Below are 17017 nucleotides of genomic sequence, written 5' to 3' on the forward strand. Positions count from 1 at the left end.
GTACCACTGACATTTCCAGTTAAAAAGCTTTCCCTCCAACGATGCACTCCTAAAGAGATTTTTTTCATACCGCTATCTTCACCATCCTACAAAAATAAATTTGTTCTTAGTACTTAAAAGGTTTCTATTAAATTACTCCAAAGTTCAGAGAAAATCAGTGCTTTGTACTTCAATTAATAGCTTTATTGAAGTATAACTGTTGGTGGGTTCAGAACACTTAGGCGTCACCCTTCTACCAAATTTCAAGTATAAAATACAGTATTGTTAATTACAGTCACATTGCTGTATATTAGCTCTCCAGAATTTATTCATATCTTGCATAACTGAAGCTTTGTATCCTTTGACCAATATCTACCGATTTCACTCACCTCTCAGTCCCTGGCAACCACCATTCTATGTTCTGTTTCTGTGAGTTTGTTTTAGGTTCCACATAGAAGTGAAGTCTTTGTGTGTCAAGCTTATTTCACTTAGCACGAGGTTAAGGTTAGGTTCATCCATGGTGTTGCAAATGGCAAGATTTCTTTCTATATTAAGGCTCCATAATACTCATTGTGCATGTATGACATACATGAATGCATATCATTCTTGATAACTAGTGATGCTGTGTACCTTGCAAATATCTCTTGGCCCTTTGTAGGCCTTCTTTTTAGAAATGTTTAGTTAGGTCCTTCACGTTTTAATTTTTTTCACTTTTCTTTAAATTGGGTTATTTGGGGTTTTGTTATCGAGTTCCTTATATGTTTTAGATATTAACCCCTTATCAGATATATGGTTTGCAAATATTTTCTCCCATTTCACAGGCTCTACCTTTCCACTCTGTTGAATATTTCCTTTGTTCTGCAGAAACTTTCAGTTTGATGAAATCCCACTTGCCTATTTTTGCTTTTGTTGCCACATCCAAAAAAATCATTGCCAAGTTCTTCCAAAAGCTTTTTTCCTACATTTTACTCTAGTAGTTTTATGTTTTTAGGTCTTACGTTTCTGTCTTTAATCCCTTTTGAGTTGATTTTTGTATATGGTGTGAGGGTCCAAATTCGTTTTTGTACATGTGGATATACAGGTTTTCCAAAATCATGTATTCATGTTATAGTGGATTCGCAGCTGAGAATCTTGCTGAAGAACATGTGGATTGATTTCCGGGCTTCATTGGTCTAGATGTCAATTTTTTATGCCAGTATCATACTTTTTCATTACAGTCATTTTATAATAGTATTTAGAAACCAGTCAGTGTGATGCTTCCATCTTCATTCTTGCTCAAGATTGCTTTAGCTATTTGGGGTCTTTTGTGAATCCATATGAATTTTAGGATTATTTTTTCTATTTATGTAAAAAATGCCATGGGGGGGCAACTGGGTGGTTCAGTCAGTTAAGCGTCCAGCTCTTCATTTTGGCTCAGGTCATGATCTCATGGTCCTGGGATCGAGATCCACACTGGACTCCGTGCTCATTGAAGAATCTGCTTGTCTCCCTCTACCTCTGCCCCTCTCCTCTCTCTCTCAAATAAGTAAACATGTTTTTTTTAATGCCATTAGGATTTTAATAGAGAATGCATTGACTCTTTAGATCACTTTCAGTAGTACGGACATTAATTCTTCCAATCTATGAACATGGCATGTCCTTCCATTCTGTCTTCCTTAATTTCCTTCATCAATATTTTATAATTTTCAGGGTACAAGTCTTTGACTTTGGTTAAGCTTATCCCTAAGTATTTTATACTTATCCCTAAGTATTGTGAATGGGATTTTATTCCCTAGTTTGTTTGTGTATAGAAAATTAACTGATCTTTATATATTTGTTTTTTATTCTGCAACTTTACAGAATTTATAAGTTTTAAGTTTTTTTGTTGTTGTTGAATCTTTAGGGTTTTCTACATACGTGATGTCATCTGAGATCTGAGATAAATTTTACTTCTGATATAGAGGACTTTTCTTTTTCTTGTATGACTGCTCTAAGACTTCCCGCACTATATTGAACAGAAGTGGCAAGACTGGGTATCTTTGCCTTGTATTGGATCTTAGAGGGAAAGCTTTCAGTTCCCCCCCGGTTCCTTCTATACCTATTTTGTTGAATTTTTATGCTTTTCTGCATTAACTAAGGTGACCATGTGGTTTTTATCATCTTTCATTCTGTTAATATGGTGTATCAACTTGATTTATTTGCATATGTTGAAACATCTTTATATCTCAGGGATAATCACATTTGTACACTTGTTAATGGTGTATAATCCCTTTAATGTGCTATTGAATTCAGTTTGCTGGTATTTTATTAAAGATTTTTGCATCCCTGTTCATTCAGGGATATTTGCCCGTAGTACTCTAGCTTTACACGGCTTTGGTATCAGGGTAATGCTGTTCTCATAAAATGAGTTCAGAAGTGTTCCCTCTTCTGTTTTAAAAAGGGTACTAATTCCTCTTTGAATATTTGGTAGAATTTACCTATGAAGCCATCTGGTCCTGTGGTTTTTCTCCTAGTCTGTGGTTTTTCTCCTAGTCTGTCATCTTGCAGATGTCACTCTACATGTAATTTACAGTTTATGACAGTAGTTATTTCCCTCGTGGATATGAGTATGTTTCTAAAGTTATTTTTTCATGTTTTTGCATGCTGGGAGGTTGGCTTTATCTCTAGATATGTAATATCTAGAAGCTTTAGGAATGTTCCATTTAGGGACAGGAGGATCTGGTGCAATTGGGACATTTTTTTTTAACTAATGGCTTACAACATCCCTAAGATAACTGAGGACATTCCATTGTTATTCCATTTGAGAAAGATAGGAGTATAAATATCAAAAAGGATGTTTACTAACACAAGGTATACAAGCGTGTGTATGTGTATATTTATATATATATAATATATACACACACATATACATACACACACATATTTATATATGCACTATCTCTATATTTGCAACACACACACACTTGCACTCAGCCCCTAAAGTAAAACACATCATTATAAGGAATTAAATGTTAAAGTAACTCCCTTGCATTACTGTATAATTTTAAGCTGTTCTCAATTGGGGAAAAAAAAATGAATAGAATGCTCAGTCTTTCCATTATTTAATCATTCATTCAATGTCCATTCTGTTCCTATCTTATATTTTTCTGTTTCTGTCCAGGTTGCTCTTTTCCTTTATGGATTCTTAGGTCCCTTAAATTGCCTATCACAATGCTGAATGCCGCACTACAGTCTTGACTACTGAATACATTTGAGAATCTAGGTAGGAGTAGAGGAGTAGGAGTAAGGACTGCAGCTTTTACTTCTTGATTTCCCTCTAACACATCCTGTAGAAAAGAAACTGCTGCAGATATCCCCTAAGTATCTTCCCTAGTAAACAAAAGCCCTAATTTTTAGCTGGGTACATGGATTCTAAGCTAAAATACTTCTTAGCGTCTCTTGCAGCTAGCTGTTACTGTATATTTGCTAGCTAATAAGAAATACATGAAAAAGTTATATGTACTACCTGTTAAGAATATCATGGTAAATCTTAAAGTTTATCATCCATCTTGGGTTATTTGGAGACCTTGTAAAATGGAGTAACAAGATAGAAGATGCCTATTTCCTTTCGAAACAGCCATTTACTCTCTACCTGTTTACTTCTTTTCTGTGATGGAGAATTTAACTTTGCTTAAGGTACTATTTTTGGATTTTTTGTTTAGTTCTCAACCAAAGGTAATTTTAACTAATACAACCTAGTAAATTGTTACACACATATTGAACCTAAATAAAAACATTCTGATTATTTGACTTTAATTTTGGGGCTATGAATATAGGGCAATATCTATGTATAAGACAGATGCTATTCATATAAGAATAAAAGGCTAGACCTAAAAAAATGTATGAGTAGATTTTCAACTTTATTAGTGATCAACAAAATGCAAACTAAAGCCGCAACGTACTACAATTACACACTCACCAGAATGGCAAAATGAACAAGACAGAGAGTACCAAGCATTGGCAAGGATGTGGAAGAAGTAACTCTCCAATATTTCTGGTACGGACACTTTGGAAAACTGTTGGCATTATCTATTTAAAGCTGAACATATATACACATATACCTATATATTCCACTCCTAGGTAGGTACCCAACAGAAATACCCAACAAATGTACATATGTTCACAACAACAAGAATATTCATAGCAGCACAATTAATAAGAGCCTCTTAAAAACTGGAACACTCAATGGAATGAATAAACTGTGGTATGCTTATACAATGAATACAGCAACGAGAATTATTAAGCTATTGCTTCATACAACAGCATGGATGAATCTTACCAACTGATTGAAAGAAACTACACACAGGAGAGTATATATTGTATGATTCCATTTATAAATGGTTGAAAAACAAGAGAAAGTGACCTATGGTGTTAGAAGTCAAGATCACGGAAAATCAGGATTCCAACAAAAGCATCTGGCTACAGAGCTATGTTCTTACTTATTATGTTATATTGTCTTTCCAGAAAAGAGAAAAAAAAATCCAATTCGTTTTATAACTTAATAAAATAATCCTGAAACCAAAACCACTCAAGAGAAACCCAAGTCAAGAATACTTTAGGCTAATCTCACTTAAGGACATAGAGGTAATATCTTGAGCCAAATATTAGCAAATAGAATTGACTTTGTATTAAAAGAACAATACATCATGGGAAAGTAGGGTTTACCTCAGGAATGCAACAACGGTTCAGTTTAAAGAGTTTTCAATGTAAACCATTACCTAAACTAATAAAAAGGGGAAACAGCCACATTGTCAATTCAGGAAATGACAAGCAGGCATATGATAAAATGAGAGACATTCATAATTAAAAATTCTCAGGAAACTTCCTTAAGTTAATGAAGGAATAGAAGTTCTGTCTACCACAAAATCATAACACCCATATTTGATAGAACATCAGAAGTATTCCCAAGAGAGTCAGAAAGACAGTGATGTTTGCCACTCAACTCTGGTATTCAACTTTTGTATATAGGTCGTACCAGTAAGAATACTTCTGATGCTGACGCTGATCATCTACCTAGAAAAATACATGGCACCTATATGGCAAGAATAACCATCCAGAATTTATAATAGAAAAAGGGGGGAATCCTATTTAGAAAAGCAACAAAAAGTATGAACTTAATGAGAAATACTATATTGTATATTTGTTGGTTTTGCTGCAGCAAAGCTGTCTCTTCCAAAACCCTTTCTCCTTCAAGGTGAGGAAAGGACCTGGGATCAGCTTCCCACAAACCGAATAAATGCAGACCACCAGCTGTGTGACCAAGTGGGCCTGGCTTCTGATAAAATACTCTGGGTTAGAAAGGCTGCAAGTGAACATAAACACGTCCTAGGCGCCACTGCATATACTTCTTGTTCTTGGGCCCTGTCCCTGGCTGGGATCCAGACTATGCACAGGGACAGCTGCTAACTTGGGGGCCACAGAAGAGCTCTAGTGATGTGGCATCAAGTCTCTTAATTTCTGAGTTCATTTCCCCACCAATAAAGGGGGGTTGGCACAGGATTTTTGGCAAAATTAAATGAGAGGAGGCACATCAAGTACCTGACAGTTACCATTAACAATGACTTTTGTCAATGTCTTTCCAGTGTCTATGGTTTTTCTCCAATGATCTCTGGATGTAATGAATTATAATACATTCAGATTTCCTGAAGCTGAAGGAACCGGTATTTCTGGATTAAACTGAACTTGCTCATTGTGTATTATTCCTTAATAACACTGTTATATTTGATTTGCTGATATTTTTTTCTGAATTTTTACATCTTTAAGTGATACTGGTCAACAGTTTTTTTCTGTGATATCTCTAATCAGATTTTGGTGTCAAAATTATTCTAGTTATTTTAAAAAATTGGGGAGCTTTTAACCTTTCTGTATGGTCTGGAAAAACATGCAAATGGATTTAGAGCCACCTATCCTTCAAAAGTTACTTAGAATTCAGCTGTGAAGCCACATAAACATGACGGCTTTTACAATCATAGATCCTTAATCACTATTTTCAGTCTCAGCTTTGATAACTGCACTAAAAAAGTTTTCTATTTTTTAATCAGCTTTGCTATATTTTCCTATGAAATCACCCCTTTCTTTAGATCTTAAAATCATTTGTCACAAAAGTCATGTACTGATGACATATAACGTGCTTTTTTTTCCACTTTTGTCATACAGTACAAAGTGTAGGAAGTACAGTTCAAAGAAGTCTAACATAGACTCCAATAGCCACTTTAACAAGGGTACAGAATTTTCCATCAACAACTCTAAAAAAATTCCCTCATGGTAAGCCTTTATACTCATACCCCACCCCAATCCATAAGCCCTAGCAACCACTGACTTATTCTCTATCCCTATAATTTCATTTTTCAGAATATCACATAAATGCAATCATACAGCAGATAGCCTTTGAGACTGCCTTCTTCCACTTAGCCTCCGAAATTCTTACAAGTTGCCCATATCAAAAGTTCATTCCTTTTTATTGTTGAGCATTTCTCCACCATATGGGTGTCTTACAGTTTAATAATCTACTCACCTATGGAAGGAATTCGGGTTGTTTCCATTTTATGGCAGTTATGATAAAGCTGCTATAAATATATGCATACAAGCTTGTGTGAAATTATTTTCATTTCTCTATGGCAGGTAACAAGAAACTGCTAAGTCCCAGTTTTCTAAAGTGACTTCATCACTGTGCATTTCCACCAGCATTTTATGAGTTCCAGTTCCATGTTCGTTTTCTTAATAGCTAGTGATGTTCACCATCTTTTCATGTGCTTATTTGGTATCCTTATATACTTGAAGTATCTGTTCATGTCTTTTGCCTGTTTCTTAATCAGGTTGTTTGCTTTTTTTGTTGAGTTTTAAGAGTTCTTTATCTATTCTTGATACAAGTCTATAGTCAGATATGTGACTTGCAAATATTTTCACTCATTCTGTAACTAGTCTTTTTATTCTCTTAAAAGTTTCTTTCATGGGGTGCCAGGTGGCTCAGTCAGTTAAGCGTCTGCCTTCGGCTCAGGTCATGGTCTCAGGGTCCTGGGATGGAGCCCCACATTGGGCTCCTTGATCACTGGGGAACCTGCTTCTCTCTCTGCCTGCTGCTCCCTCTGCTTGTGCTCTCTCTTTCCCTCTGTCTGACAAATAAACAAAATCTTTTAAAAAATTAAAATTAAAAATAAAACAAGTTTCACTCAGCAAAGTTGTAAATTTTGATGAAGTCTCATTTATCAAGTTTTCTTTTATGGAAAGTACTTTTGGTTCTATGTGTAAGTTGTCGGCAGGCCCAACATACAGATTTTCTCCTCTCTTTAACTCTAAACTTTCATAGTTTTGTTTTCTATTTGAACCTATGATCTTTTTTTTTTTTAAAGATTTTATTTATTTATTTGACAGAGAGAAATCACAAGTAAGCAGAGAGGCAGGCAGAGAGAGAGGAGGAAGCAGGCTCCCTGCTGAGCAGAGAGCCCGATGTGGGGCTCGAACCCAGGACCTGGGATCATGACCTGAGCCAAAGGCAGCGGCCCAACCCACTGAGCCACCCAGGCGCCCCCTTATGATCTTTTCTTTATACGAAGTTTGATATAAGGCTAGACTGGCATTATTCTGTATATGCTAGTATAATTGTCTAACGCCATTTATTGAAAATGCCATCCTTCCTTCACTGTACAGCTTTTTCAGTTTTGTCTGATCTGCTGATTATTGAAACAACACACAAATGTACTCCCAATTTGCCTCTCCTCTACTTTTTGTCTCTCCAGATTTGCCTTTTCTGGATATTTTGTACTGTATGTGGCTTAGCAAATATTCAGGGTCCACCATGTTATAGCATTTATCAGCCTATATGTCGGGTTTTGGCTATTATAAAAAATGCTGTTATCAGCATTCAAGTACAAGTTTTCATTTGAACACTTGTTTTCAATTGTCTTTGGTGTTACCTAAGGGTACCATTGCTAGGTCATATGTTAATTCTATATATAAATTATTGAGAAATCACCAAACTTTTCCACAGCAACTGAAGCAATGTCTATTCCCACCTACAATGAGTCAGGGTTCCACTGTCTCCATAGCCTCAGCAACATGTTATTTTCCTTTAAAAAATTATACCTATCCTACTGGGTGGGAAGTAGTATGCAATCATTACTGTTTTTATTTGCATTTCCCTAAAGACTAATGATGTAGGGCAGCTTTTTATGTGTTTACTGGCCATTTATATACATTCCTTGGAGAAATATCTACTTAAGTCCTTTGCCCGTTTTTAAAAAATGAGACACAATTCATATAAAATTAACCATTTTAAAGTGAACAATTCAGTAGCACTTAGTACATTCATGATGTTGGGGGACCACAACACCTAACTAGTTCTAAAACATTTCTATCACCCCGAAATAAAACACCATATTCATTAAGCAGCTGCTCCCCCATTCTCCCCTCTCTTCAACCCATTGCCAACCACCAATTTGCTGTCTCTATGGATTTAGCTATTCTGAATACTTTATATAATGAAATCATATGTGACTTTTTGTGTTTGGCTTCACTTAGCATAATTCCTCCACGTTGTAGCAGGTTTCAACATTTCATTCCTTTTCTCTGAATGAGTATTATTCCAAATGAGTAATATTCCATTCAAAGGATATAGCTGATCCTTAAACAACATGGGTTTAAACTGTATGAGTCCACTTACATAGATTTTTTCTTATAAATACAGAATAGTATTATAAATGTATTTTCTCTTTCTTATTATTTTATTAACATTTTCTTTTCATATTAGAAGAATACAGTATATAATACATATATAAAATATGTGTTACTTGACTGTTTATGTTATCAGTAAGGTTTCTGGTCAACAGTAAGCTATTAGTAGTTAAGATTTGGGGAAGTCAAAAGTTATATGTGTATTTTTTACTGAGGGTTGGCACCCCTAGCCCCCATGTTGTTCAAGGGTCAACTGTAGTATATTTAGCTTATCTATTCATCAGTTGGTGAACATTTGGGTTGTTTCCATCTTTTGACTATTGTGAATACTGCTGCTATGAATATTCACATACAAGTATTTGAGTTCATGTTTTTAATTCTTTTGGATATATACCTAGGAATACAATTACTACAACATAAGATAATTCTAACTTTTTGAAGAACCACCAAACTGTTTTCCACAGTGACACCATTTTATAATCCCACCAGCAACATCTAAAGTTTCCAATTTCTCCACATCTTTACCAACTTGCTATTTTCCATTTTGAAAATTATTTTCAACTTATCAAATGTGAGGGGGCATTTCATTTTAGTTTTGATTTGCATTTTCAAAATGACTGATGAATATTTTTTCACGTACTTATTGACCATTTGTACATCTTCTTTAGAAAGATCTATTCAAATTCTTTGCCCATTTTTATATAGAGTTTTTTTTGTCATTTTGCTGTTGAATTTTGAGACTACCTTATATATTCTGAATACTAGAGCCATAGTAGCTATCTGACTGGCAAATATTTTCTCCTATTCTGTAGCTTGTCCTTTCACTTTCTGGATAATGTCTTTTGAGGCAAGAGAGTTTTTAATTTTTTAAAGTCCACTTTATGTTCTTTTGTTATTCATGCTTTTCATGTCATATCTAAGATTCCATCTAAAATCCAATGTCAGGGGGTGTCTGAGTGACTTGGTTGGTTAAGCATCCAACTCTTGATCTCAGCTTAGGTCTTAATCTCAGGGTCGTGAGTTCAAGCCATGTGTTGGGCTCCACACTGGGCGTGGAGCCTATTAAAAAATAAATTAAAATTAAAAATTAAAAAAATCCAACGTCATGATTATCCCTATGTTTTCTTCTCAGTGTTTTCTGGCTTCAGCTCCTCTATTTAGGTCATTGACCTACTTTGAGTTAACTTTTGTTTATAATAGATATGGATATCCAGTTGTCCCAGCAACACTTGAACAGACTATTCTCTCCTCATTGAATAACACTAGTACCCTTGTTGAAAATCAAATGGCCATAAGTATACAGGTTTACATCTGGATTCTCGATTCTATTCTACTGGCTTATAATCTATACTTATGCCAGATCCACACTGTTTTGGTTGCTGAAACTTTGTACTAAGTTTTGAAATCCAGAAGTATAATTCCTCCAACTTTGTTCTTTTTCATTATTATTTTGGCTATCCAGGGCACCTTGCAATTTCATATAAATTTTAGGATCATCTTTTCCATTTCTGTTAAAGGGGCCATTAGAATTTTGTCTTTTTAAGATATTATTTATTTATTTGTAAGACAGAGGGAGGGAGCACACAAGCAGGGGGAGCAGGAGAGGGAGAAGCAGGCTCCCCACTGAGCAAGGAGTCTGATGCACGGCTTAATCTCAGGACCCAGGGATCATGAACTGGGCCAAAGGCAGATGTCCAACTGACTGAGCCACCCAGGACCCCAGAAATGGGCATTAGAATTTTAATAGGGATTGTATTGAATCTGGAGATCTCTTTGGGATGTACTCTCACCTTAATGATACTGAATCTTCTGATCCATGAATACGGGATGTCTTCTGATTTATTTAGTTTTTCTTTAATTTCTTTCAGCAGCATATTCTATTTTTAACTTTATAAGTCTTTCCCATACTTGGTTAAATTTTTTTCCTGGGTATTCCACTATTTCATTATTATGAATGCTACTGTAAATGAACTATTTTCTTAATTTCCTTTTTGGATTGTTCCTTGCTAGTATGTAGAAACATACTGATTTTTGAATATTGACTTTGAGCACTACAGCTTTGCTAAATTTATTAGCTCTAATAGCTTTGGGGGACTTTTTTGGGACTTTCTATATAAATAGGATCATGTCACCTTCAAATACAGAGTTTTACTTCTTACATTCCAACTTGGATGCCTTTTATTTGTTTTCTTGCCTAATTGTCTTGGCTAGAACTACTAGTACAATGTTGAATAGCAGTGATGAAAGTGGGCATCCTTATCTTGTTCCAGATCTTAGAAAGTTTTCACTCTTTCACCACTAAGTAAAATCTTAGTTGGGGGTTCTCATAAATGTCCATAAATGTTGAGGAATGTCCTCTAAATTCCTAGTTTTTTAAATGATTTTATCATGAAACTGTGCTGGAATTTGTCAAATGCTTTTTGTGCATCAATTAAGATAATCATGTGGGTATTTCCCTTCATATTATATTAAAGATTTTATCTTAAAACTTGCTTATATGTCTGGGATAAATACCACTTGGTCATGGCATATAATCCTTTTACTATGCTCTTGTATTCAGTTTGCTAGGGCTTTACTGAAAATTTTTGTATCTGTATTCATAAGGAATAGTGCCTTGTAATTTTTTTCTTTTACTTTTTTGTGATATTATTGTCTGGCTTTGGTATCAGGGTAATGGATTCAAAGAATGAATTGTAAGTATTCCCTCCTCTTCTATTTTTTGGAAGAATTTGAGAAGGATTAGTGTTAATTCTTCTTCTAGTGTGTGTCAGAATTAATCAGTGGAGTCATCTGGCTTTAGAATTTTCCTTGTCAGGAGGTTTTTTTTTTTACTACTGATTCAATCTATTTTTATAGGTTTGTTCTAGTTTTCTTTCCTTTTGAACCAGTTTTGGCAATTTGTGTATTTCTAGGAATTTTTCCATTTCATTTAGGTTATCTAATGTGTTGGCATGTAATTGTTCAGTTTTACCTTATAATCCTTTTATTTCTGGCAGGCCAGTGGTAGTGTCCCTACTTTTATTTCAAATTTTAGTTATTTGTGTCTTCTCTCATTTTTGTCATTCTAACTAAAGATATGTCAATTTTGTTGACCTCTTCCAAGAACTTTTTGTGTATTTAATTCTATTGATTTTCTTTTAAAAAATATTTTATTTGTGAGAGAGTGAGTGAGAGAGCACACACGGGGTAGGGACAGAGGGAGAGGGAAAAGCAGACTCCTGGCTGAACAGGAAGCCCAATGTGGGGCTCAATCCCAGGACCCAGAGATCATGACCTAAGCCAAAGGCAGACTGAACCACCCAGGTGTCCCTTAAATGTACTGTTTTTCTATTCCCTATTTTGTCTTCAACTTTAACACTTATCATTTTCTTCCTTCTAACTGCTTTGTATTTGGTTGACACTTTTTCCAGTTCCTTAAACTGTAAAGTTAGGCTATTGACTTAAAAATTTTTTATTATTATTTTTTTAACTTTGTTTTCTTTTTTAAGTAATCTCTACAACCAACCTGGAGGGGGAACTCACAACCCCGAGATCAAGAATCACACACTCTACCAACTGAGACAGCCAGGCACTCCTAGCTTATTTCTTTTTTATTGTATAGCTATAAATTTCCCTCTAAGTACTGTTTTTTTTTTTTTGGTAACTCATAAATCTTGGTATACTGTGATTTTATTTTCAATCTCAAAGTATTTTTTAATTTCTTTTGTAATTTTTTCTTTGTCCCATTGGTTGCATAAAACTATATTATTTAATTTCCATATATTTGTGAAATTTCCAAATTTCCATCTGTAAATGATTTCAGATCTCATTCTGTATTTTTAGAAGATGCTTTGTATGATTTCAAACTTTTTAAATCTATTGAGACTTACTTTGTGGACTAACATGTGGTTTATCCTGGAGAACATCCCATGTGCACTTGAGAAAAATGTATTTTCAGCTACTGTTTGGTGGATCTACTAGTAACAATATTCTCAGTTTTTGTTTACCTGGGAATGCTAATTTCTCCTTCATTTTAGAGGATGATTTTGCCAGATACAGAATTCTTCCTTAGTAGCTCTGTTGTTCTTTTTTTCTCTCTCAGCATTTAGAGTATTTCATCCCACTGCCTTTTGGCTACCCTGGTTTCTGATGATAAATTGCCTTTCAATCTAACCCTATCCCTCATGTGTAATGAGTCACTTCTCTCTTGCTGCTTTCAAGATTCTCTCTTTGCCTTTGGCTTCCAACACTGATTATCATATGAGTCAATGTCAGTCTGCTTGAGTGTATCCTGCTTGGAGTTCTTTGAGATTCTTGGATGTGTACCTTCATGCCATTCATCAAATTTGGGAACTTTTTTTTACCATTATTCTTTTATATATATTTTCTGCCTGTTTCTCCTTCTCATCTTGTACCGAGACTCCTATTTTGAGTATACTGATACTATTTCAAAGTGTCCCACGGGTCTCTTAGGCTCTGTTCAATTTTCTTCATTCTTTTCACTTTCTGTTCCTCAGACATAATATCAGTTGATTCTTTCTTTTTTCTTCTCAAATCTGTTGTTGAACCTCTCTGGTGAATTTCCCACTTCAGTTATTACACTTCTCATTCCAGAATTCCTAGTCGTTCCTTTTTATAATTTATCTCTTTACCAATATTCTCAATTTGATAGTCTCTGTCCTTTTCATAGTTTCCTTTAGTTCTTTGTACATGGTTTCCTTTTAGCTTTTTGAGAATACTGATTATAAGTCCAATGTCTGCGCTTCCTCCAGGAATTTTTTATCAATTCCTTTTTCTTCTTTACGGCCCCAAATTTGTTTCTTTGAATGCCTTTTTTGTTGTTGTTAAAACTGGATGTTTTGACTATTATAACACAGGAATGGTGGAAACCAGATTCTGCCCCACCCTAGGGTTTGTTGTTGCTGCTTGTTTTATCTGAGTTTGTGTGTTTGTGACTTTCTTGAACTAATTTTTCATAATCTATATTCTTTGTTATATATGGCCACTGAGATTTCGGTCCTATTAGCTTAGTGGCCCTGTAATGACTCAACAAAGATTTCTGTAAATGTGAGATTGTGATTTTTTTTGACTAAGCATTTGCCTGGTTGCTATAAAGTTCTGATTAGTTTCTACAGTTCTAAGAAAGTTGATTCTCACAGGTTTTGCCAAACTATTTGTTTGCTGAGACTTTCTATTTAAACATTTGTTACAGAAGTATTTGTGATTTTTAAAAACATTTTTATAATAGTTACTTTAAAGTCTATCAGATCATTCCTACATCATTGTCCCCTCAGTGTTGGCATCTGTTGATTACTGTTTTCCATGCAAGTTGAGATTTTTGTTGTTCTTCCCATACTAATTCTGAATTATATACTGTGTATTTTGAATATTTTTTATAATCTCCTGGGTCTTGTTTATATTCTACAAAGAATGTTGTTTTTGTTTTAGCAGACCATCTGCCTAGTTAAGTTCAGGCTGAAATTTCCACAGTGGGCTGTGGTTCCAATGTCAGTTCAACTTTCAGAGCATTTCTAGTGATCTTCAGATCCTTCCTGCCTGCATGCCACCCAGTGGTTAGTATGGGACCTCTGTGGTGGTCTACTAGTTAATTCAGTTATCATTTAGCTAATTAAGATCAGGTCCATACATTAATGGCTCATGAGTGGGCCCAGAAATTTACAAACAACTTTATGAAGTTGGTGTTAACACACTCCTCCCTTCGTGTAATTTCCTGGAGGCTACCCTTTTTTGGTCTTCCTGCCAGAAATTTTGGACTCTAGTTAATCTTTTATGCTCTTCTACAACTGAGCCTCTGGATACACAGAACTAGTAACCAGCCTTCCATTCTTAAGCCATAATCACCATCATCATCATTAGCAACAATAGCAGCAGCAGTAAAAGTTCTCCTAACTAACAGAATAAAGTGTCTGGAATTGTAGCAATTGTTAAGACTGGTGTCCCAGAGCAGGATACCTGAAATCTAGCACTTGGTGATCCATGAGAAAAGTGGCCGGCTCTCAATGCATTCACCCTAAAATAAAGGCTCCTGTTGACGAGCTAAGGCTACAAATAATGAGTTATCATGTTTTTGTTGGCTTGTTCTTAAAAGAGGATGGAAAAGAAGTATTTTTAAAAGTCATAATATATTATAAATATAACATGAATATAAATATAATAAAAATAAACAGAAAAAAAATTACCACAGAGGAAACAGGTAACTGAAAAAACAGAAGAAAATTTAACATTTCCTATTTAACTATCATGTCAACAAATCAAGAATAGGATACTGTGAAATAGGAATAAGCACTAAACAAGGAAAAATCTCTTACAAATTAAAAATATAAAAAATTGCTAAATGAAAGGGCTGGAAGATAAAATCTAAAATATTCTTGAGAAATCAGAACAACAAAAAACAGAGAGACAGAAAATATTAGTTAAAAAAGTCACTACTGTCAATCCAGGACCTTTAATATCTGACTAATAGGAGTTCTATAAAGAGAGAGGAAAAACAAGGGGGAGATTTATCTAAGAACAAAAAAGAGAAAATGATATGACACACCGATCCTACTAACCTATGGGGAGAATGAGGTAGTCACAGGAGAGGAAGATGTTAAGGTTATCTCTTCATGTTGGGGCTTCAACTCCATGAGAGAGAAGAAATACACTGGGTAAATGAAGGTAGGCATTAACCATGAATAGAAGGATTCATGTCCTGATTCCCTAAACCAGCTTGAGACCAGGAAGTCTCCCTTCCCTATAGCATAAGTTCATTTACCTCATCTTTCCAACACTCCAAATGCCACCTTATTAGAGTCAAAGTGGAAAGAAAGGGAAATAACTCAAAGAATGAGGAATTATCCCCCAAAGACTGAGTTACACCTGAAGAACCTTTAAATGATGGGACTTGATTGAATTATGAATAAGATCTTTTCTTCCCAGGAATATATGGATTGTTTTATCTGAGGATACAAAAGAAAATGATAGCACAGAACTTCCCAGAGTTGCAGGACAAGTGCTGTCTCACTGACAGCATCTAGCAGTTTGAATCATAGAATATCCACACTCCGGTTGTATCATATGAAATTTCACAACATCAAGAATAGAGAAGTTCCCAAAAGCTGTCAGAGAAAAAAAAGTGCCCTATTAAAGAACAAGAGTTAGACAGGTAAAAGACTCAAATGCATACCTTTCTTAGAAAGAGTGAACCAAGAAAGATGATATAAAATCCAGACAGTGGACTGAAATGAAATCCATTGAAATCAGTGAATCTAACCAAGGAGAATAATGAAGGAAAGTTCCAGGATATCAGTGAAGACCTGACTAAGGTAGGAAGATGGAAGGCTTCAGGGAGTAATCCTAGCAAAAGCAGGGACTCCAAAGATTTCTATATTACTCCTAAGAATTTGGAACTCAGGGAGGTGATAAAGGCAGAAAAATAAGGAGAGAAAAACCATTGAAACACCCCATGGAAAAGCAAAAAGCTATTCAAGAAAGGAAATGGAATCATAGTATACTACTTTACACTGCTTGGTTGTACATGGAATAATGATATTTACAAAATCATGATGACAAACACTGTATTTTCTACTCTTAGAGTCAACTAGTAGAAAAAGCACAAAAAATGCAATTATGGTTGCAACACATACCACAGCTGTTTGCAACTGTGAAAATATAAAGGTTTATAGTAAAAAATACAAGTAACAGCCCGGAACCAAAAGATAGTGTCTACTGTCTGTTGTGGACAAAATAAAGGGGCAAACTTGAAGAACAGAAAAGTCGCCAACAGAAGAACAAAAGTAGTAATATAACTACACTGGGGGACATGGAGATGGGGCAGGGCATTTGAGCTAAATCCTCATTTGTGAGGGTGAAGTAATGTATTAAGAATAGATAACATCCAAAATTAGTAAATCAAGAAAGAATATGAAAAGTATATTATTTCGAGATATAAACACAAACATCACTTTGTCTCTACTGAGGTGACTGATGTGTTTCCTTCCACGTATTTTGTGTATTTACTAGCAAGTTTGCTGGCACATTGATGTGTACATTTCTCTTCCATATCCTTACCCAAATGGCAGCATGCTATCCATACTATACATACTATTCTCATACCTTGCCTTTTTTATTTAATGATGTTTCTTGCAGATATTTCTGTATTACTACTGAATGTCCTTGTATTTTTAATGGCTGCATATTATTCCATTATTTAGATGCATAATTTATTTAATTGGGTCTGTACAGTCAATTCCCTGGGATGAAAATTAGCCCACCAATACACACATACATGCATACATCTCTGTCATACTTACTCTGAGCTCTTCTGGGCCTGTATAGATTGAAAGCAAGTGTAGAGTACTCGGCCAGTCTA

General features: G+C 35.0%; 1 protein-coding gene across 5 annotated transcripts in view; it reads right to left on the reverse strand.

The window, feature by feature from the left end:
• Positions 1-17017, reverse strand: part of BRCC3 (BRCA1/BRCA2-containing complex subunit 3) — a 55375-nt gene that overhangs the window by 18867 nt on the left and 19491 nt on the right. For all 5 annotated transcript variants that reach the window (XM_047716914.1, XM_047716915.1, XM_047716913.1 and 2 more), the window contains one exon: positions 16959-17014. In XM_047716914.1, the coding sequence (XP_047572870.1) occupies positions 16959-17014 (56 nt within the window). The remainder of the gene's footprint in view (positions 1-16958; positions 17015-17017) is intronic.

The sequence above is a fragment of the Lutra lutra genome, chromosome X, assembly GCF_902655055.1.
Source record: "Lutra lutra chromosome X, mLutLut1.2, whole genome shotgun sequence".
Lineage (NCBI taxonomy): Eukaryota > Metazoa > Chordata > Mammalia > Carnivora > Mustelidae > Lutra > Lutra lutra.